The sequence below is a fragment of the Tiliqua scincoides genome, chromosome 3 (assembly GCF_035046505.1).
Source record: "Tiliqua scincoides isolate rTilSci1 chromosome 3, rTilSci1.hap2, whole genome shotgun sequence".
Classification (NCBI taxonomy): Eukaryota; Metazoa; Chordata; class Lepidosauria; order Squamata; family Scincidae; genus Tiliqua; species Tiliqua scincoides.
In genome coordinates, this window is record NC_089823.1 from 236,022,772 (window position 1) to 236,046,104 (window position 23,333).

A 23,333-nucleotide genomic window follows, 5' to 3' on the forward strand; every position below is an offset into this window, starting at 1 on the left:
TTGGTTCAACAGATCTGTAATTTCTCTGCATCAACTCAGTGTTGGCAAATTCTAACTAACCATGTTGTTAGACAAGGCATAAGTATTTAGCCATTGAGGGCCCAATCCTATCCATCTTTCAAGCACTGATGCAGCTGTGCCAATGGCGTGTGCATTCTGTGGCAGTCATAGAAGCCTCCTCAAGGCTGCATTGAAGCTGTATCGGTATTGGAAAGTTGGATAGCATTGGATCCTGAGTGAAAAAAGATGGGTGAGTTGGATGAATGCTTTGAAACCACTGAGATATCACCTTGGTAATATCTATGATGTTTTGGTAGAGATCTTGGATGAAACAAGCCTAAAGGGTTCATCTGGAAATACTTCCCAAATTGAAGCTAAGGCCTTTGCCGGCTGATGCAATTTGCAAGTTCAAGTTTGTGGTATTCCTTGTTACATGATACAACATCCTTTTTGAAGTCAATCTTACAAGGATGTTACTACAAAATAAGGAACCTGATTTAAATTCAGCTACAAGATGAATTCAGCTAAATTCAGCAAATAACCAAAAATTACCTTGTGGGCTGCAGGTGCGATGAGGGTTTACAACAAGTTTTGAAAGATGCCACTGAGATTGCAAAAGAGCTAGATACACTACCAAACTACCAAGACAGAAAAAGGAAAAAGAAATTGCAATTTGAGTATGTGACCCAAGAAGTGGCACTGCAATATCCAAAGCAGAAATTCAAAGAAGGTTTCTACTATGTCTTAAGACACGGCCATGTCATCTCTTGAAGAGAGATTCCAACCACTACAACATAATTCCCTATTTGGCTTTAAAATGAGTTACAAAAGAGATCAGTTCACTTGGTGTCTACATCAATTCAACATGTCTAAGCTTCAGCTCTTGACCTGAAGGAACTGGTGACAAAACTTGCAAAGGAAAAGGCACACAAAGTGAGATTTTGATCTGTGTGAAATTGAAACTTTAAGAGACTTAAATTTTTACTACAATTCACAAGATTATGCAAAATGATTTGTGCACTACAACATTTTCTTCTATATTTGAGAAAGACAATTAAAGATTGTTGTTTTTCATAGAACCCAATCCTATCCTTTCCATCACCCATTGACGCCACTGTGCCAAAATGGTGATCTATGGTTGGGGGCTGTTACAGAGGTCACCTCTAGGTAGGGGAACAATCATTCCCTTATCTAGAGATAAGCCTCCACTGTGCGGAAGGGTCAACTCAGACCTGCAATTTTGCAAAGTAAGAAGTGTTCTGTTTGTCAGAGAAGGTTACTGGTTTAATATCCAGTTATGCCATTGATCTGCCTCTTGTCCTGTTGCAGGTGAGCACAGAATCCATTGAGCAAGCCAAGCCAAATGAAGAAACTTACAGTAACAAATTAGACACCCTGTTTTTACTGTCTATGATGTACTGCAGCGAGGAATAGCACAGAGCTTATAAGGACGGGGACGTGTCGTCATCCCTATCTCAGGACTTCTATTGATTCTATTCTTCCCTGATAGAAAGAAGGTAAATGCCCTTAGCAGGCTGGTGAAGAAGATGAAGGTCTCGATCTCTGCTAGCCTCTTTCCTGGACAGGCACGATGACCTGAAGAGAAAGTAAGAGAAAGGTAGCAAGTGAATAATAACCTCACCTCCAGAACATATCCCATACCAAACTGCAGTGAGTTTTGACTCTAAGAAAGGAATTTGAGTTGGTGGACCAAGACCCTTTCCACTTATTAAACTGACCATTTGATACAACTGCTGCCTCCATAACTCTTTTTAAAGCACCGGGCTGGTTTCACTTAGGAAGCTGGCTTTGGCAAGTGCCAAAGCTCACTAAATACCGAACTCCTAGTGTATAGTTTCAAAACCAAGGCTAGTCATGTTCCAAAAAGGCATGTGTCTTTGAAGATAAAGCAGAGACCATATCTTGTTTTTCCTATTCAGTCTCATTTGCAGGCTGGGGTTAAAGCAGGTCCTCATTGGATAAAGCTGAAGGCTACTGGATTACGTAAATAACCCAGGAGGGACACTGGCAGGTGATTTCAGAGGAAAACGCTGATTTCATAATTTTGGAGAAGACTCAGATAGCATGAGGTCAGGTTTCCTGAGGTTCTTCTTTTGAGCTTTAAAAATTAAAGGAGCTGCTATCCCAGTAAGTGACCGGCACATGACCAATAGAAACGAACATCAACTGCTCAGATTGCACTTTGGTGCAGAAAGGCAGGATATAAATTCATAAAATAAACTCTGTGGTTATGTAGGGATTGCTAGAGGGGAAGCTTCTATGCACTGATACAGCCACAGTAAGTTGTTTTTATAGTTCTTAGACTCAGTAGAAGGTACCCCATAAGAAAAAAGGAAATGAGTTTCAAAATACGTAGTTCTACTTCAGTTGATCAGAACGAAGTCGAGTATTGAATTCCCTTTTTCTTTCTTTTTGAAACAACCCCATAAACATGATTGTCAATCACAAATCAGTTTGGACTTCTGTGTTTACCTGCACCAAATGGCAGAAATTCTTCTCTAGGCAGAAAATGTCCATTCTCGTCCAAAAAATGATTTGGGTTGAACTCATAAGGTGTCTCCCATTGCTTGGGATCTAAAAGAACAGAACGCAAATCTGGAGCAATTATGGTCCCCTGCAAGGAAGGAAGGAAGAAATTTATTCAGAATGTACCTGGACCAGCACGTCTCAATTTTGGCCCCACTCTGCTTTGCACTGCTAATCACACTGTATTTTCCACATGCTCCATTCTTTTGGAACAGAGGACTTCTCTCTTCTTTATGAAATGCTGAATTGACAAGTCATACCTTTGATTCTTCTCTACCTTGCTAATTCTTAAAGTACTGTGTGTTGAGGCAGGAGGGTACACTGTGAAGAAACTGGGCAATGACAATTTTATGCACTCATCTGAAATTGCTCTGGAGACAATCATTTACCCAGAGTAGAAGGATACATTGCACACCCTGAAATTTCTAATCCTCCTTGAATCTGGTGTACAGCACACAGATGGCCCAGCTGTGTCCACCACCCAATGTGGCTCCTGATTGTAAGCCTTGGGCCACGAGGCTTCCTCATCTTTTCCCTGGCCTGTATATCTTTAAGCAAAGCCAGGGCCCTCTAAAACAAGAAGGGGGCCAAGAACATGCAAGCTGCTTGTACTTTGATTGTTTTGCTTATGGACTAACTCAAATTCCAGTGTATGGAATTAAAGGTATTGTATTGTATTTAAAAGTATTGTATTGTAATTAAAGAATATGTAATCAAACTCTTTCTTATGGGTGAGATGGCCCAGCGGTCCAAGGCCTGCAGGGTGAGAGCATTTGCACCCACTTGTATTGTGAAACTCATTAATTAATATTGGTACATCATTATGTAATCCAGCTGCAGTTTGGCAGTAAAAACTTTAATGTAGATGCTGTTGTTTGGACCAGGCAATTGTCTGCGGCAAGTTGCTTGTCTGTTCCAGCTTACTGAGTACATGGGTGTGTTGTAAGTCACCTAATAAAACCACTTTGCAAGCAAACCTTAGATCTGTCTCATCATTTCCTTGATATTCCAAAAAAAAAACCCCTTGAAACCCATGGCAGGGGCAACACACTGATCCACTGCTGCTCCTGCACAAGCTGCTCCCCACAGAAAACCCCAAACTACAACAAAATGCCTCGCTCCTTCCCATGCAGTCCTTTCTGACAAAACAGGAAGCGCAAACTCCCAGCGTGTCCTGCACTTTTTGTTTTATTTAAAGGGACCATAAGTAAGGAGCAAGGTAAGTGGCTGCTTACCTCCCACTTAAAAGGCACTATGCAAGGAAGTAGCAAGTTGCGTGCAGAGGAAAGTGGATTGATGCAACTCCATGTACGATGTCCTGGAGGGAGGCAGGAGCAGACTTGGGCCACCTCAACACTAGCCTCATAGCATGCATCATGGATGGGCTAGCACTGGTACAGGATATAGCAAAGCTAGCAGAGCAGAACTTAACTGATGGGGATGTTTGTGCCCAGTGGTATTCCCAGGGCGGGGGCACTGCACTTAGTTTTGCAGGGCACCTCAACATGCCCTGTAAACTGCCCCTCCCCCTTGCCATCAGAGCCATTCTGGCAACAAGGGCAATGTGGAACCATCTCCTCTGCTTTGCTCTGCTGCCTGGAATGTCTTGGACAGCAGGGGGGGCAGCTGAGCTTATGTGTTGAGGCACTCTGCAAAACTTAGTGCTGTGCCCCCCCCATGGGAATGCCACTGCTGTTGCCTTTGCTTTATTGCTGGGAGAGGAGGAACAAGGCAGACAAAGGGGAGGGGGTGTGTGTGGAGGCTGGGAAGGGGGTGGTAGTGGTGGCAGTGGCACCAATATCCTATGTTCTTTCCTGGATCCTCCTTTCCAGGCCCACTTAGACCTGCACCAGCAAAATGTGCTGTTAAGGTGCCACCCTGTGAGGCTCATTTTTTGGGTGACAGGACTGCAGCAGTGCCAGTCTTCGGTACCTTGGGAATGTGGTAACCAAGCATGTCCACATCCTTTACAGCCTGCCTGGGAACCCCAAATAATAAGACGTATTTGCCACGCTGGGACTCGTGAATCACTGCATTGGTGTAGTGAAGTTTCTTGCGATCTTGGTAGGTGATGGAGTGAGAGGAACCAAATACGTCTTTCATCTCCTGGTAGACTTTTTCTGAGGAAAACATGGAAACGGAAGTCTTATTTTGGATCTCGCCTCAGCAAAGTGAATCAACCACTGCAGGAGATTTGCTCCGCATGAAATTATTCTATATGATGCCAATGAGAAAATGTGAATAATAGTGTTGACCTTGAACCCCCAAAGGCAGCATGAGGTTCGTTACATCCCAATTTAACACTCTGAGGGAAGGTATAGCAGAAAACAGCTTGGTACCAAAGCAAGGCAGCAAGAAGACCAGTTGCCTCAGATCATGCGCAAGTGTAGCTAGACGCAGCTAGCTTTTTATACTCAGTTCAACTCACTGGTGCGGCTAGCAAAGCTAAGGGGACAAGGGTCCAAGAATTTTCCATTTTCATTGCCCAGTCCCCCACCCACTGGCCTACCCCTCCACTCTTTGCCATAGAGAGCTAGACCATACTGGAGAGATAAAAGAGACCACAGGCACTTTGACATAGGTTGCCCTGAGGTACTGTTGTTGCAGACTGACTCTCGAGGCCCCCGCTATCTCTAGGACAAGACGCTGGGTGAGGGGTGGCTTGCAGCTTCTTGCTAACAAGCATCTTTAAGGCCAGAAGCAGAGTCAGAGCTGGTGTTAAAATGGCGTTCCTTTGGCTAGAGTTTAGTGAGAGCTCTTGGCTCACGGCATCAGTAGGAACTATGAGAATGGAGTGGGGTGCTGGAGGACCTGCATTTTAAGGAAGATCATTGGGACATGGTGTTTGTGCACTGAATATAAGAAAAGAAACAAACTAAAATTATGCAGGGGATGGACTGAGTGGATAAAGAGATGTTCTTTACACTCTCACATAACACCAGAACCAGGGGACATCCACTAAAATTGAGTGTTGGGAAAGTTAGAACAGACAAGAGAAAATATTTCTTTACTCAGCGTCTGGTTGGTCTGTGGAACTCCTTGCCACAGGATGTGGTGATGGCATCTGGCCTGGACGCCTTTAAAAGGGGATTGGACAAGTTTCTGGAGGAAAAATCCATTACGGGGTACAAGCCATGATGTGTATGCGCAACCTCCTGATTTTAGAAATGGACTATGTTGGAATGCCAGATGCAAGGGAGGGCACCAGGATGAGGTCTCTTGTTATCTGGTGTGCTCCCTGGGGCATTTGGTGGGCCTCTGTGAGATACAGGAAGCTGGACTAGATGGGCCTATGGCCTGATCCAGTGGGGCTGTTCTTATGTTAAAGCAGAGACAAGGCATTTGCATAAACTTTCAAAAGAAGCTGTTTGCTCTCTGAGTTAACTTATAAAGAGAGTGGTGCATTGTCTCTAATGCTTTGCAAAGGAGAGAATTAGAAGTACAAGACCTCCTGTCAGGAGCTCATCAACATTTCCAAGTCTCTTCTATTCAAGAGAAAGTAGAGGTTGGAAAGGGAAAAAGCTGGAGGACCAGGGTGGGATCTGAAAACAAGAACTCTATACAAACTTTGTGTAGTATGCACTTCTACAATACAATGGTTTTTGAAAAAGAAAATGTAGCTTATTAGATAACAAGCATTCAGTAAAAAATATTTGAAGGGCTTTGAATTGAAGGCAGGAGGTCTGGTCTAGAGGGTAGAGCCTCCATTTGCCTGAAGATTAACATCCACAAGGTCGGCAGTTCGAGGCCACCGGCACCGTGTGACCTTGAAGCAGCTGGCAAGCTGCAGCTGAGCTGTTCCATCTGCTCGGAGCGTGGGAGGATGGAGGCCAGAATGTTAAACCAGATCGGAGCGTAACATCTTGAATGTGGTGGTTCTTGAAAGAGAGAACCTTCTTTCAATTTGTAAAAATCCCTGCGTGGATTTAATAAGCCTGCCTGTGTAAACCGCCTTGAATAAAGTCTTGAATAAAGACCAAGAAAGGCGGTATATAAATACTGTATATTATTATTATTATTATTATTATTCATAAGAGGCAGTGGCATAGCCAGAGGGGGTGCAAAGTGCTAAGTTTTGCAGGGAGCCTCACCGAAGTATGCAAGCAGCCCCTTCACCCTCCCCTTTGGAGCCATTCCAGGCAGAGGGGGAGCAAAACAGAGGCGAACGCTACAAAGGGGAGGGGGAGGGACTGCTTGCATGCCACAGTGAGGTTCCCTGCTAAACTTAGCACTTTGCACCCCCTCTGGCTACACCACCGAGAAGAGGAAGAAACCATTCTATTTATAGAATTAATATATTCTTCTTCTTTAAAAATCTGGAAAAAGTGTCAAGGAAAGCTTGTTACTTAAGTAAATTACTTATACATTACTTAATAAAATCTCCTTTTATTAATGAAGCAAATTTTAATTTAAATGACCATTTAGGTGATTTTGGCATATGGCAGAAATTTGGGTTGGACAAATTAAATTCATTTTAATGTGGTCTCTTATGATAAATGATAATATAGATAATGAAAATGAGACTAAATATCTGCAGTTCCAAGTACCTGAAGTTACAGCATGAAATGAGTATTCTGAAGTAGAAAAATGGCTGTAAACAAAGGGAGACATTAATAAATATGAGGTCTAAACAGTGGCATACCAAGGGTGTGCAGTCCACCCTGGGTGTCAAATACATCCAGGGTATCAAATGCACCACTGAGCGGCAGGTAGACATAGCCTCCCCCAGGGATCTTGAAGTGAAGGCCAGGTAAATACCTACATTCAGTGGTGCTCAGATAAGCTGTAAGCTATTTCTGCCCAATGTTGCATATATGCAACAGGGATCAAACGTGTACACCTGTGGGCTGGCAGAAATTGATTAAAATATGGTCTTTCGCAAAGCTTTTCTTGAACTACCTTGGGATAACAGGTTCCATAAACTATGAGAGAAAACGTGTGTAAAAAAAGAACGCTCCCCTATAATACATAAATCAGTGTCGTTCTCTATCCCCTAATCTTTCTCAACTGTCAAACTTAAACACATTATCCATTGCAGGCTACTCCTAGCAGGAATTATTAGAATGGGGGGGGGGGGGGTGTTACGTCTTTGGACATCTTTGTTTTAGTGTCCTGATACACAGCCATGTTATTGCCCAGTCCTGAGCTGCCCAGCGCCCAGAAGAACAGTGGCACCAACATGGTTACCGTTGCATCCTATGGGCTTCATGCAGGTGCTGAAGTCTCCTCAGAGGAAGGGGACAGTCATCCCCTTACCCCAGGGAAAGGTCCAAGCCTTGCAGTGGGGCTACTCAAGTAACATTGGCTATTTTGCCAGCACAGAGTTGAGAGGCCCCACGTTGGGCCAGGAGGCCCAGTGCAGGGTTCTGAATCCGGCAAAGCAGAGCTCCACTCCCACCTCATGCCCTGCCCTTTTTCCTCCTCTCACACCCTCCCCTGCCCCAGAACGGCCCCCCCCCACTTTGACAAACCGCCATCCAGAGCTCGTCCCTTGCTCTGGGCGGCATGCAGCGTGTCTCTGGGTGGCACTAGCTCAGTGCGAACTGGCGCTGACCCAGCGCTGAGTGTCATGGGCGTGCTTTACAGCATATTTGCAACACTCAGCACCAGTGGTGGGCCGACACAGTGAACTCAGAACTGGGCTTTTAATAACTGAGTAGGAAATCTTACAAGAATTAGATGTAATCTGGTACTAAAAGATTACAAGGATCAAAATTGGCTCTTGCTGTCCTGGCCTGAGTCTCTCTCTCACCTTGGATATCTGGATAAAATGCCATGAGGAACAGAGCCCAGTAAATAGTAGAAGAGTTTGTCTCTGTCCCTGCAGTGAAGAGATCAAAAACAGACTGAGCCATGTTCTCGATGTTATAAGTAGATCTGGGGTCATCCTTGCTCTGTTGTTGACAAATGGAGAAAGATGAAATATTGTTCAACATGAAATGCATGTACACCAAATCAACAGCATATGTACTGCTTCTGCTCCACTGGTTTGTCAGGAATTCAGAACACACATAGGCTGAAACAGCCAGCTATCGTGCCTACACAAAAATACCAATGTGGACAGGCTGCCCCTGCATGAAAGCACCAATGCAGCCATTCGTAATTTGAAATGTCTGTAATTCGGGGACCCAGACTTCTCTGATTGTTGCCTTTAGAAGGTAGATCCAAGCCTTCTGAGTTCTCCCCATTCGAGGTCGAGTTTGGGCTGCCCTGCTTTGCCTGCAGTCTATAAGGGTGATTTCTGCAGGCCCAATTGGCCAGCATTCTGAGCAAGTCAGCCAGCCACAAATGAAGCTGGCTCTCCTTTCAGAGTGAAGATATCCACTAGCCTGACTGGCAGCAGGCAAGGAGTGGCATAAGATCCCCCCCCCACACACACACACATCCTGCTCCACTAGGGGAAGTCACATCAGGTTTGGGACTTGAGCACAACATATGTGGACCTGACTAATGCCTTCCCTTCCCGTTTAGATACAAAGCTGACGAGGGGTGGGGAGAGATACCAGGAAAGGGGCACAAACTGTGCCCACAAACCAGCCTTTGCTTCATAGGCAAGGACAGGACAGAGTGGAGGTGATGAACAGAGTGCTAATATTATCATTGGCCCAAAAGATCCAGTTGCTGGCTCTGCATGTGCCACTGTTCAGTCATAGAAGGGACTGTCATGGCTCCTCAGATGAGCACATGCAAAGCGGGCACTTACTTTCTCCATCTGAAAGAGATAGAAGTCAATGTAATCCTGAGGCTCATGCGTTTGATGCTCCTTGTGTCTTTCTATCTCCTCCTTGATAAATGAATGCACTGTCTGCATGGAGGAGAAGGCTGTCTGGTGAGGCCCTGGGAGATGCTTCATGACAAAGGGGAGAATTTCATACAGCTGCAAGAAAGACAAAAGCAGACCTTGTCACCATCTCAGTAATGTGGAATGTGATGCATCCAACTCAGCCCCTTTGGCTGAGTTATTCATCAGGGCAAGAATATTCACCTGACCCTGAGTGAATGAAAGGCAGGGTGCAGAGCCAGCTCCCGGGTGATGGTTTCCCCTGAAAAGCACCTGTGGGAGACTACTAATTTCAGCAGAGGAGTGGGGGGAAGCAACAGAACTCCCTCTCCTCCTGATAGATCAAAGTTTGTTTGTATAATGTGATTTAAAATAGTCCCTATATGTAGAAACTCAGAAAGTGCTGACAGGCCCACTATAGCCTGAGCTGATGTCAGCTGGCACCATCCACAAGCCTCACATCTCATGGTCCATCTCTACCATCTCTACACATACTCAACTCTAAGCTTAAGGATTGGCTAGTTGGAGAAGGGGGCACTAAATCCATACCCTGTGAAAATTTCAAGGACAGGTAAGAAAACAGAGACTCAGTTCAGTATGAAAATCTAACAATACTAGACATTGTTCAGGGGTATGCTGAATTGATAAGAAGGTTAGAAGGGTCTTTGGAAGAGAGACTTGACCAACTAAGTTGGAAAGAAAAAGACTACTCACGCCATGAAATAAGCTGCTTCCAAAACGTACACTACTCTGAATAGCGTGCATCAGCTTCAAGAATTCTTCATCTTGAACAGAAAACCGGTGTCCAAAAGCCAGAGCACATATCACATTGCAGACTGAATTAGTGATGGGTAACAAAGGGTCAAACGGTTGACCTGCAAATGAAGTTATTTGCATATCTAATTGAATGCTAATTCAGTTTCTGCCTCTGCTGTTAGTATTGAGAGTTAGATTTCAAATTGGAGCGAGGAAAGTGAAACCACTGAGGTCTCTTACAGTTTATTTTATATTAGAAAATAAGAAAAAGGAATAAGGGGCTTCAGAGATCAAAAAGTTTGAGAACCACCGTGATGGCTGTCTTGTATTTAGCAAGGGGAGAGCACCTGATCTTCTTTGTGTTTGCATTATGCCCTTTCCAATGGCTGTCTGCAAGTATCTTGTATCCTGTTTAGATTGTGGGCCCTCTGGGACAGGAAGCCATTTTACAGTCGATTTTACTATTTATCCTGCATTGTGATCTTTTTTGAAAGCAGTATATAAATATTCCACAGTAATATTATTATGATAAATAATTGCCCAAACATAAAGAACAATGGTTATGATAGTTTAGTGCATGTTTTTTTTTCTAAACTACAGTCACTCAAAAGCTATAGCAAGACCCTGAGATTATTTGCACAAAAGCATCAAACCAGACATAAACTAACTGTACAATTATTCTAACCAAAATTGAGGTTGGTTGGCAACCTTCAGTCTCAAAAGACTATGGTATAAGCCTACAGCACCCGGTATTCCCAAGCGGTCTCCCATCCAAGTAGTAACCAGGCCTGACTCTGCTTAGCTTCTGAGATCAGACGAGATCGGGAATCATTCTAATTAATTACCATAAAGTATCACCAGAGTTGGAGAACAAATTACACAGTGACCCAATGCCAAAACAATTGTCAAAGTAAGTAAACATTAATTTGACACTTCCCAGTTATTGCACTAATTGCAGCCTTCCTTAACAGTTGTTATTGCAATGTGCCATAATCCTCTGCTTAATCAGTATGAATCTACTTCACATAATTGCACTTACATTATTATTCAACACCTCCATAAAATAGTACATAATCCCCTGCATAATTACTCTGTCTAATTTGTTGCCACAAGATGAGGTGGTGGCCTCTAGCTTGGATGGCATGAAAAGGGAATTGGACAAATTCATGGAGGACAGGTGGATCAATGGCTACTAGTCACGATAGGTATGTGCTACCTCCAGATCCAGCGGCAGTCTGTCTCTGAAGATCAGTTGCAGTGGAGCAATGGTTGCAGTAACATTATCCAAACAACTTCTTGGTGTCCAAACAACAGGACATTATCCAAACAACCTCTTGGTGTCAACTCAAGAGGATCAGCCATAACCTCCTGAGCTGACCAAGTGCAGGTGTCAGGGGTAACTTCCAGGTGGCTAGAAAAAATGGTTTGGTTCTGTTTATGGTTTATTTATACCTGGCCTTTCCAATTAAACTGCACAAGGCAGCTAACAATAAAACCAAATATAATATCAATTAAAATAGCTACCAGGCAGTGATAGAACCTGTGGCATAGCTAGAGGGGTGCAAAGCTGGACTACATGGACCTTTGGCCTGATCCAGCAGGGCTCTTCTTATGTTCTTATTAAAGCACTAAGTTTTGCAGAGGGCCTCACTGCAGCGTGGAAGCAGCCCCTCCCCTTCAGAGACATTCCAGGTGGGGGGAGCAAAACAGAGGCATTCATCTCCCTACCTCCCTGCATTTGCGTCCATTTTGCTCCCTCCGCCTTGAACGGCTCTAAAGGGGAGGGAGAGGGGCCACTTGCACACTGCTGTAAGGCTCCCTGCAAAACTTTGTGCTTTGCACCCCCTGTAGCTACGTCACTGGATAGAACAACAGGCAAGGAAACAACAGCGATAAAAACAGATAATACAAGAAGCAGCATCAGTTGGCAACCTACTAAGGTCAAACCAGACATTCCATGGAATGAATAACATGCATCAGTGTTTTTCTTTCACTTTGCCCTAACCATGGTTCTGATATTAAAGCCTTCACCCGCATGCTAGCTCAGCGGCGTTGCTAGGGGTGCAGGGGGTGGGGCCTGCACCGGAAAACACACACGGGGATGACGCACACAGGGAGGGTCAAGTGCTAAAATTGCGGTTTGTAGGAATAATACCATCATGTTATATACCATTCAATGTGTAATTTACAGCAGAATGCAATGAAAGAAACCGCTTTGAAATAGCTCTATTCTATGAAAAGGTATGACCAAAAAACCAGCAGGGGTGGGGCAATGGTATATCACCATGCCCACAGCCCAGGTTGTTGCCCCGCCTGCTGCCTAGGAGGAGGTCCATCATGGGGGTGACACTCTGGCCTCCCAGATGCCAGTGGCGTAGCTAATGATCATGCAGCCCAGTGCCAAGCTCAAAATGTTGCCCCGGAAGTGATGTCACAACTAGAAGTGACGTCACACCCAGGCTTTTTAAAAAGTGAAAATTGGGAGGAACCCACCTCCTCCCCCCAGCAGCTTACCACCCACTTGCTCTGCTGCCTCCCCCCCCCCCGACAATGGCATAGCTAAGGCATCTATATACAACCTGGGATCAAAGAGCATTTTGTAGCCCCCCTTGCATGACAAAATCAAATTTAATTAATTAAATAAATAAGATGTTATTGGTTCCATGCTGTATCATAATAACATCTCATTGGCACTCAGAACAAACAGTCTCATAGGTCGGTTTGGAGTTAAGCAAATCCACTTTTTATTCCACAAGGCAGTTGTGTTTTCATTTTCTGGTTAATTGGCCATAACTTTTGATAGAAAATAGATATTCCAGTGCAATTTGTTTCACTGCATTCTGCATTACATTACCTGTCCAATGATATATAACATGATGGTATTATTCAGACATACCAAGATTTTCACTATTTTGGTCACTAGCGTCAAGCTCAGTTTGTTTCCCCCCCTAAAGCTTGAGGCCCGGTGAAACTGCTACCCCATGCACCTCCTTAGCTACGCCACTGGGTGACCCAAGCCCTAGTGATGCCGCTGTGCTAGTTTATCTAGGAAAGAACTCCCATTGGCTGTAAAGAGACTGTTCATCTCTAATTGAATTCTATTAATGGAAGACAAATGCACTGAACACCTGATTTGCTATGCTTTGAGGCTAACAATGTAATCAGATACATGTTTACTTAGAAGTAAGTCCCACTGTGTTCAATAGGGTGTATGTCCAGTAAAATATGCATAGGATAGAAAGCATAGGGTTTTGGTTTATAAAGATTAACCTGGGAGTCTGCGCTTGTTACATAAGAACAGAAGAAGAGCTCAGGCCAAAGTTCAGGGGTCATATGCCTGCAAAACAACCTTGCTTCTGCTAGTATCATACCTGTTCTTCCTCCCATTTGGGATAAATCTCAAAATATTCAAAAGCAAGTAAAACGTATTGAGTATCATCCCAGAATGTGCAAAGTATTCATCCTGTATCCTACAGATCTCAGCAGTTCCAAAGAACTCTCCAATTTAGCATTCTTGTAAGGTTGATGGTAACATGTCAAATCACCCAGCATGAGCTACTGGGATAAGGGGGCACACACCTGTTGCAAGAAAAGTCCATTAGTCTCTATTAAACTCCCTCCCCTCCCCCGCTAAGCTTGCGGCATTAGCATTTTTGGTCATCTCGAAACCTTGTAGCTGGAATTTCAGAGGGGCAGCTAAGTAATTCATTGTGCCAAAAACAGCAAAAAAAACTCGATGCAAAGCCCTCTGAAAAGCATCTTTGCACTGACTAATATCAAGCAGACAGACCACACAAAGATTTCCACAGTCAGGGACACATGCCAGCTCTGTTTTCAAGGATCACCTACCTTTTGTTCGTGCAAAGATCTGCACAAGCTCCTGGGCCACCTCTTCGATTTGGTGCTCCAGGCCTTTCTTCCCCAGCCCCAGCCGACGCATAGTCACTTCTCCAAACCGTCTCTGCTGCTTCCAAGTATGACCGTTTGAGAATACGATACCTAAATCCATCAGGAATCAGAAAAGATTGTGGACAAAAATTAATATTAAAAAATGGTTTGGTCTCCAGCTTAGAACCACTGTAGTTCCTGTCTCTGCATTCAAGAACTTCTCATTCTTAAAGCATCTAAGATCAGCAAGGCTGATACAGAATCTCTGTCTAGTTCAGAGTCACATCTGTTTATGTCAGCCAGCCACCACCACGGTATGCTTCAGAAAATTCATATGAGAAACCAGGTCCCCATTCACTTCTACCTCCCAATATTCAAAGATTTGGGGCTTTTCCCTCATTCAAGTAGACTTCACCATTCTCAGTCATGCCAGAAGTGAACAAGATTATTACAGAGATTCTTGAGGTTACAGTGTCATTTTGGGGCAGCTTCACACACTGGCACTACACCAGAATTTCCTACAGCAAATGCATGATGTTATAGCCAGGAGAATGGCCCTCTCTTATCCCCCAGTTCCTTTTAATTCAGACAGTCTTCCCTGTTCTTCAGTTCAATCCCTTCTTCATGGTACACCATCACAGCAACCTCTCTGCTGTTCTGCAAAGCGCTGCTACTGTTATGTGGTTTCCACTTCCCTGCCAGGCTCCCCTCTGCCAGCAAAAGAGCTGGTGAAGATATGACGAGTCCCACAGGGGACCAGGCAGCGGCTGGGGAGTTAAGTAAAGTTTTTCTTTACTTACTCCCCCAGTTGGCCTGGTCCCCTACCAGCATGCAGGACAGCTGAGCTGGTGGCCCTGCATCCAGCATGCCAGAGTGGGAGAGGATTGGGCCATTTGTCACTTTCTTGGCTTCTACCATCCTGCTGCTTGTGCAGGGGACAGTCACTTCTCCCTTGCAAGCTAGCAAGACTCTCTTTTTCAATATCTTTAATGCCCATGCCTTCCATAAGTCACCCTAAGTTTACAGCTCTTTTGTTGCAGTCCTTCCTAAAAACATACCTTTTCCATGAAGACTTTGGACCCAATCCTATCCAACTTTCCAGCACCAATGCAGCAAACATTCCCTTACCTCGAGAAGGCCTCTGTTGACACACACACCACCACTGCAGGATGCAGCACCCGCTCCATTGGCATGGCTGCACTGGTGCTGGAAAAGTGGATAGGATTAGGCCCTTTTGCAGTATCCCTTAGCCCCTTGACATCATTGGCTCCTAGTCATATTGGGTGTAGGCTACCTCAGAGGCAGGGTATCTCTGTATCACAGCACAGGGGAGCAATCAGGACTGTAGCCAGAACAGGGCTTTTTGGGTGTGCTTCCCCACCTAGAGTACTGCTTGGCTTCACCTCAAATTTTGGAAAAATTGGTTTTTTCGTTTGTGACATGACAGCCTCCCTTAAAAAATGAGAGCTTCTTTAAAGAAGAGGAATAATTGTAATGACAAAAAACTACAACAGCTAGTACTGTCCCCAAAAGTGTGGTGGAGAGATGATCTAGAGAGAGCCCAAACACTCCTGCCTTTCCTTTCCTTGCTTCCTTTTTAATTTATACCATTAGAAAATTTAAAATGAAACATTAATGCTAAATGAACAACAACATGAAAATGACGCCTTCAGATAAAGGAAATCTCCCGTGTCTCACGGGTTTACACCACAATCTCCTTAAGGCTCTAATCAAGGCTCATATAAACATCAGGCAATGTCCATTTCCAGGACTGACCAGCTGAAGAACTCTCCAGGAGGCTGAAATGCTCCATGATTTCCTTTGTTTTATTTTTCTGGAGGTTTCTATATGAATTCCCTTGGAAGAAGCCCAGGAAAACCTCCGAGTCTTACCCCTTTCATTTGCTGCCGCTTTCAGGAAAGGGGTAATTGGGCGATCAGCGAAGGCTTCGGAATGGTTGATCAGCCCTTCTTTCACTGCCTGGAATCCAGAAAGGACCACCGCGGGCGTATAGCCAATCCATATCGTGAAAACGTTTCCATACTGCTTCGCTAGCTGCATTTGGGCAAAAGTAGTGAAGAAAGATGTCACATTCAAAGAAGCAAGATGACTTCAGGAACATCAGTCTCCTTACTCCTGCAGCTTCTGGGAATTATTGTTGGAGCTTTTTTCTCTGCCCAGTTTTCCTCTTGGTTTTCCCTTTGCGAGAGGACCTTGTCATCTTCCCTTCATCTCCTGGAAACAGGGATCTAGTCAAGGGGAAGTGAGTGAATGCAGAGCTTGTGACTTTTCTGCAGTAGCAACAGTGATGTCCTCAGCAGGAGCACTCAAGTGCTGCCTTTGAAACATCAGGCTCAGCAGGAAGCAAACTAAGAGGGGGACCATGGTAGTGCGTAGGTCAGTGATTCCCTAACTAGTGGATTGCAACCCACCAAGGGAACCAGAAGCAGGCCATTCCCCCTTAAGGAGAGTGGCCCAGCAAGGCTAGCAGCAATGGCACTGCAGCGATCGTGGCGCCACAGCAACCAAGGGGCTTCCTAACGTACCTGGGGAGTAACACTGGCCATCTGAAGGGCGTGGGGGGACTCTCTGCCCCCCCCTGCAGGGCTCCCCGCTGTTCAGAAAGGCTTCTTGATCTGATCATGACCCACTTCCAGTTTGCAATCACAAACACGGAAGTGGGCCACAATTGGATCAAGAAGTCTTTCTGAGCAGTGGGGAGACCCATAGGGGGGGCTGCGAGTGCCCCCCCATACCCTCTGGATGGCCAGCACTACCCCAGATACATTAGAAAGCCCCTTGGTCTCTGCAGTGGCACAAACATTGCATTGTTCCTGCCCCTGCCCCATCCCTGCCAATATTTACAGGATTCCCAACTGCCAAGGAGAGGTTTGGCACCCACTCATCCAGGTCTTTCCAAAGAGCTGCCTGAGAAACAGTACATACCTCAAGTTACAGTAAGGCTGCAATCATGTAACACTTACCTGGGAATAACTCTCATTGAACTCAGTCCATGCGCTACCCCAATTCAAACTGTAGTTACTGTTGTTTGAATCCCACAGGCAGCATCTGGTCTTCTGGACCAGCTTAGCCCAGCAGTTTCTTCACAATTGCTACACTGAATTGAACTCAATGAGACTTACTTCTGAGTAGACACACATAGGATAAAGCTGTAAGACTACAATCCTATTCAAATATCTAGGAGTAAGACCCATTGAACAGAGTGGGGCTTATTTCTGAGTTAAGATGTATTATTATTATTATTATTATTATTATTATTATTATTATTATTATTATATATACCGCTTTTCAACTAAAAGTTCACAAAGCAGTTTACAGAGAAAAATCAAATAACTAAATGGCTCCCTGTCCGAAAAGGGCTCACAATCTAAAAAGATGCAAATGAATACCAGCAGGCAGCTACTAGGACAGTGCTGGGGTGAGGTGGGCCAGTTACTCTCCCCCTGCTAAAAAAAGGAGCACCCACTTGAAAAAGTGCCTCTTACCCAATTAGCAGGGGTAATTGGTAATAAGTAATAAGCTATTACTTTCATAAAATTTTATATTTATTTGAGTTTTTTTACCTTTTTAAAGTCTATTTATTATAATAAAAGAAAAAGAAAAAGAAAGCACACAATAAAAAGAAAAGAAAAACATACAACATTAAAAATACAGAAAAAAATCTCTAATAGTGTAGCACGGCGAAGTCAAATATTCTAATTGCTTACAGCTTTATATCTTAATAATCTAAATTTCCATCCGTATATACATTATATCTCCAACAGCCCTTCTTATCTTTTCATTATAAGTATTCCATTTCAAACTGTTGTTTCGGATTGATGTTCTCTGTCCCTTACAATCTAATCTTCATATCCACAACTCATTAGCTCAGTATTCTCTCTCTCTCTCGTGCAGAAAGTCGATAATTGGTTTCCAGTTATTTTTAATTCCATTTTTCAATTTTTACGCCCTGCAACCCACTCCTGAAGTTTGGGATGAAATGAGTGACACCTTTAAATGAAGCAAAATAAGTGGCATGAAGAAGAAAACATTTTAAGAAATTTACAGATGGCTTTTTTATTTTTATGGAGTATCATTAAGGATGGGATTTTGACAAGCTCTGGCACTTAAAAATTTACCGCTATATCACTGCCTGGGACAGTCCTCTCCTAAGCTTATCTTTGTAGCCCCTTCTTTTACTCCACCTGTCATTCCTACCTTGCCCCTGCCAAGGACCAAAGCAGTGTAGCCAACCACCACTAGAGGCCCTTCTCATGCTCCAGACCTGCTGGAACAGGCAGTACTGGACACATTACCAGAGAATCAGTACCAGAGGCTTCTTCTCCAGGAACACTGTAGAAATGGCAGCTCAGGTTTGGGGCTTCTGGCCTGTTCATGACTCAGCCTCTACCCTGAAGGCCTAAACATAATATTTATTTTACTTGTATCCCTCCCTTCCTCCAGGTTGCTCAGGGATATCTTATGTTCTCTCCCCACACTTTTAAGCTTGCAACAACCCAGTGAGACAGGCTAGCCCAGGACCATCCAGTGAGCTACAGGCTGATCAGCTTACTGATAGAGAACTGGTTATTGGGCAGGGAGCGAATGGAAAGATGCCCATGACTCTTGCCTGCTTCAACTACTTGTGAGGTACCTGTGCGGTGGGTGTAACTGATGAGAGCCCTGGCCATTAAGGGTTATGAAAGACGACCTAGTTAGGCAACACTGGAGAAGTAACATTTCAAGAGCAGCCAGTCATGACACAAACTCTAGTGGCACCTCTGATGCAGCGGCATCACTAAGGGGTGCGGGACACACCAGGTGACACGCATGGGGGGGGTGACACCACTATTGGCCAAAAATTTTTAGATCTTGGTATTTTTGAATAATACCATCAAGTTATATATCAACCAATGCATAATTTCAAGCAGAATGCAATGAAACAAACTGCGTTGAAATATCTCAGTTCTATCAAAAGTTATAGCCAAACATTCAGCAGGGGCAGGGCAATGATACATCACCACACACACTGCCCGGGGCATTGCCCCACCTACTGCATGGGAGGAGGTCTATCATAGGGGCAACACAAACCCTAGTGATGCCACTCACTGACTGCACATAACCCTCTCGTGTTTATTTGCTACCAAGGAGTCCATTAACCATATAACAGAAGCAAAAAACAAGTGTTTACATCACACAAATGCACACATATGGCTCTCTCTCCCTCTCCCACTCCCGCTCTCTGTGTTTGTGCACATGTTTATTCACACATTTCTGTATATGAAGCAGACATTCATATTGCACATACATAGTATAAGACAAAAGACAAATAACCACAAATTTAGAAATAATGTATTTGTAACATATCAAGTTGTTTATTCTCAGTAACAATATACACACATGGACTCCTACTGAGGATTATCTTGACTTCTGGACTTCTGTGAAGAGAGACACTAAGGACCCAATCCTCTCCTCCATCAGCCCATAGCATGCAGCACCGCTAATATAGCACAAGCTTGTGCTATGCGCAGCAGTTCTGTGGGCAGGAGGTCTGGTCTAGAGGGTAGAGCCTCTGTTAGCCCAAAGATAACATCAGAAGGTCGCCAGTTCGAGGACACCGGCAGCTCCCTGAAGGTTGAGAATGGAGAGACCTTGAAGCAGCTGACAAGCCGAGCTAAGTGATTCCACCTGCTCTTGGTGGGAGCAAGAAACTGCCCTCCATGTGAGAGGTGGAGCTGCTTGTCAGCCTATGTGGGAGAATTGGAGGCCAGAAGTGAGACCAAACCAGGAAGATCCATCTGAAATGTTGTTGGTTCTTGAAAGAGAGAACCTCCATGATTGTAAAAATCCCCTTGAGGGATTTAGAAACGCCTGCCTATGTAAACCGCCTTGAATAAAGTCAGAGGACTAATCCGATGACCAGAAAGGTGGCATATAAATAGCTAGTTATTCTTCTTCTTCTTCTCAAACGCACATGTCGAGTTAGAACTGCCAAAAGTCTTTGCAGGGTCAGGGGGATGATGGGAAAGTGATCCCCAGGATTGTGCCACCACCAGGGACAGAGGGGTTTTTCTTTACTCACCCTCTGTCTGTGCCGGCCTCCTGGAGATGCAGGGAACCCCACAGAACCCTCTGCAGAGCTCCCCACACCTCTGAAAAAATGCTATTGCAATCCACTTCTGGGTTGCAATCGCAAAACCAGAAGTGGGTTGCGATCACATTTTTTCAAAGTTCTTAGGTGTGGGGAGCTCTGCAGAGGGCTCTGTGGGTCCACCGTGGTCCCCAGTGGTGGCACGATCCTGGGGATAGCATCACCACCATCCCCCTGCCCCACCCCTTAAGGGGGTAGAGATAGTGCTTCTTGGACTGGTGGGTCGTCACCTACCAGCTTAACAACCACTGTGGGGCTGACTAAATGGCCTAGGAGAGGTAAGTAAAAATCTTTTTTCCTTACCTTCCAGTAGGCCACTTGGGCTCCTATTCAGCTGGTATAAGTCCAAGGAGACTCAGGGGGCAACTGCCCACTGCCCAGCCTGTCCCTGCTCTGAACAGTCCACAGTCCTTCACTGAACCACCTCCACTACTCATCTGCCTGTGCTGGTGGGGCATCTGCAAGCCACTGTTGTGCATGCGGAGCCTTCAGCAATTTGCGCTGGTGGCCCTGGAGCACACAACAGTGGCACCACTTTTTCACCACTGAACCTGGCAGATCCGCCACCTGTAAGCCCAGGGTAGGATTTGGCTGTAAGTACATAAGGGCTGTGAGGCCTCCCTGTGGGGGAGGGGAGGGCCCGCCCAGCCATTCCGAGGGGGACCCCCTTTGTGGAGGCCTCAGACTCATTCCCCACAAGAAGGGGGGGTTGCATCACCTGGTTCCCCTTCTTTGGGTTGGCAGCATTTGCTAGTCAGGAGCAGGGGCTGCTGTCAGCAGATCCTCCTGCCTGCTCTTCTGACTCCCAACTGCCTTGTCATCCCTGGCCTCCAGGTTTATGTAGGACAGACCCCTCCCCTTTGGCCCCTCCCCTTCCCTCACAGGAATGGTACAAAAAGGGCCTGTCTCTGGGACTGCCCTCCCCTGGGCTTACCACAACTCCTCCCCTTCCTCTCTCTGTTTCCCTCCCACCTCCTCTCACCTGGAGCTACCAGGGTTGTTCCTGAGAGGGCTGGGAAGGCTGCTGCCTCTGCTCTGGTCCAGAAGCCTCCTCCCTGGGTAAGCTGGGGACTTGGGGGAGGAGGGGAACCCCGACAAGGGCTAAAGGCAACACATTGAATCAAAAGATGTGCTGCAGCATTAACTGAAGCTTTTGAATTGTTGTCAAGGGCATTCCCATCTAGAACTTGTTGCGGAAGTCAATCCTTGAGGTTAACTGTAGTGAGATCCTGGCTGTCTAGGAGGGTTAGAGCTGGCATTATTAGATGCAATGGATAAAAGGCAGTCCTGGTCTTAGCTGCCCCTTTGTCCTCAAAACACAACCGGAACCTCCTCTACACTCTGACTGGCATGCCTTCGATCAGCAGTATCTCAATGTAATTTCAGAGCCTCAGGTCTCTTGCAGTGTCCAAAGGCTGGAGACCAATTTTGGTTCTGCTCCAATTGCGTCATCAATCAGAGCCCCATTATTTGACTCCTTAGACCAGCCATTTTCAACCACTGTGCCGTGGCACACTGGTGTGCCGTGAGTGGTCCACAGGTGTGCCACAGGAATTTGGGGGAAGGTTATTTGTTAATAGGGCCAATGGGAGATGTGAGCCCCCACTGGCAGCATGGTGTGCCTTGTCAATTGTCAAAAACCTGGTGGTGTGCCTTGACCATTTTAGTGCCTTGTCAGTGTGCCATGAGATGAAAAAGGTTGAAAATCACTGCCTTAGACATCAAAAGGTATCATTTCCTTTTGGGGGAGACAGTGAATAATGACTGAATATAGCCAGTCATTCAGACAACCATTTTGCTGTTGACTAGAATAGGAATTACCACTGCTGGAGATGTAACCAAGCAAGCTAGAATTATTTTAGGTGAAATTGTGAGCAAGTTGAAAAACCTTCTTAGACTGGTCATTTTGTACCTAGTGATATAGGATTCAGAATACCTGTAAAAGAGTCAATAGTTTTGCTGGACAGGTGGTCAAATACATCATTAAAAAAATTCTGTTAAGCATACATTTCAGGTCTCAGACACTTCACATATGCTAAAGATTCTTCATACACAGCAACCACATTCAGAAAAGAACACTCTTCATTCAGTCTCTTACCCAGTTGGCTAATTATTTCAAGAGAAGTACCTTAATGAAAGTGTCTTGAGAGATCACGACCCCCAACCGCCACAAGCCTCCAATGATAGGAAGCCGAAGAGGCCCAGGCGGATAGCGTCTGCGTGACCAGAGCTGTTTCAGGAAGCGCAGAATCCGCCGTGGAATCAGAGTTATCAAAAGTGGCATTTTCCCCAAATTGTCTCAACTCTGTTTTCCTTCCAATCTTCCTAGTACTGGTAGGTGAGGCTTTTTGCTTTCCTTAGAGATGCTGACACCTCTCCGTTTTTCTACTAACACCCTTTTATATACATCGCCTACTAAATACTAATAGATGAGCCACCTTCTGACACCATAATCAACGAAGAATGTGGTAATCCAAGCACACAGTAGTAATCGCTTTATACCATGCCATCATGAGTATGCCTGTTATCAAGATGGTTAATTGTTTTACTGCCCACTATAAAAATTGTCTTTCTGCCATGTTGCAAACTGTTTCTGTACTTCTAAAGCCTTTGAGGATTAGTTTTAATTACAGTCCTGCTGGCTCACGTTGTAATTTTTCTCTATTTCTTCTGTTATGATTGTGATGAATCCCAGCTATCACTTTTGACCCACCTTTTTCTCCTATTGTTTACACTTAAAACTGTTCTATTTCAACCTCTGGTCTGCCTGATCCCTGGTTATGGAGAGGGTCAGTGGATTGCCACATCTCCTCATCTGGAAGATACTACTGCAAGAAATTCTAATAATTTAGAGTCTGGGGTTTAGTGTCTCCTGGGAGGGGATTTTGCCCAGATAGCCTGCCTCTCTCTGGACTTATTGCCTGGGCTGGTGGCAGCAGGTACATTCTATCAAGATTTTTCCCCACTCAGCTTGTCCAGTGAAGGAAAGTGGGGAACAGGAAAGGAGGTGAGCATGCTAATTACTAGGTTCTACCAGGGATGGGAACTCCGGTCGAGTGACTCAAGTCCAAGTCACAAAAATGTGCATTTTTCACTGACTCATGCAGACTCAAGTCACGTGTGTCAATGTTGTTGGCAACCTTCAGTCTCGAAAGACTCTGGTATCGCGCTCTGAATGGTGGTTCTGGAACAGCGTCTAGTGTGGCTGAA

General features: G+C 45.0%; 1 protein-coding gene across 1 annotated transcript; it reads right to left on the reverse strand.

Annotated features, from left to right (window-relative positions):
• Positions 1-1,408: 1,408 nt before the first annotated feature.
• On the reverse strand, positions 1,409-22,532 carry LOC136645337 (cytochrome P450 2J2-like). Its single transcript, XM_066621567.1, has 10 exons — positions 22,517-22,532; positions 22,252-22,421; positions 15,865-16,027; positions 13,934-14,083; positions 10,043-10,203; positions 9,251-9,424; positions 8,300-8,441; positions 4,480-4,667; positions 2,494-2,635; positions 1,409-1,596 (listed from the first exon to the last, which is right to left on the reverse strand). The coding sequence occupies exons 1-10, from the start codon at positions 22,530-22,532 to the stop codon at positions 1,409-1,411; spliced, it is 1,494 nt and encodes a 497-aa protein (XP_066477664.1).
• Between the last annotated feature and the right edge of the window lie 801 nt (positions 22,533-23,333).

Coding starts and splice junctions, on each gene's coding strand:
- LOC136645337 (XM_066621567.1), bottom strand. Junction 16,028..22,251: donor CTCAAGACACTTTCATTAAG/GTACTTCTCTTG, acceptor GCCCAAATGCAG/CTAGCGAAGCAGTATGGAAA. Junction 2,636..4,479: donor TTGGTTACCACATTCCCAAG/GTACCGAAGACT, acceptor CCTTCCTTGCAG/GGGACCATAATTGCTCCAGA.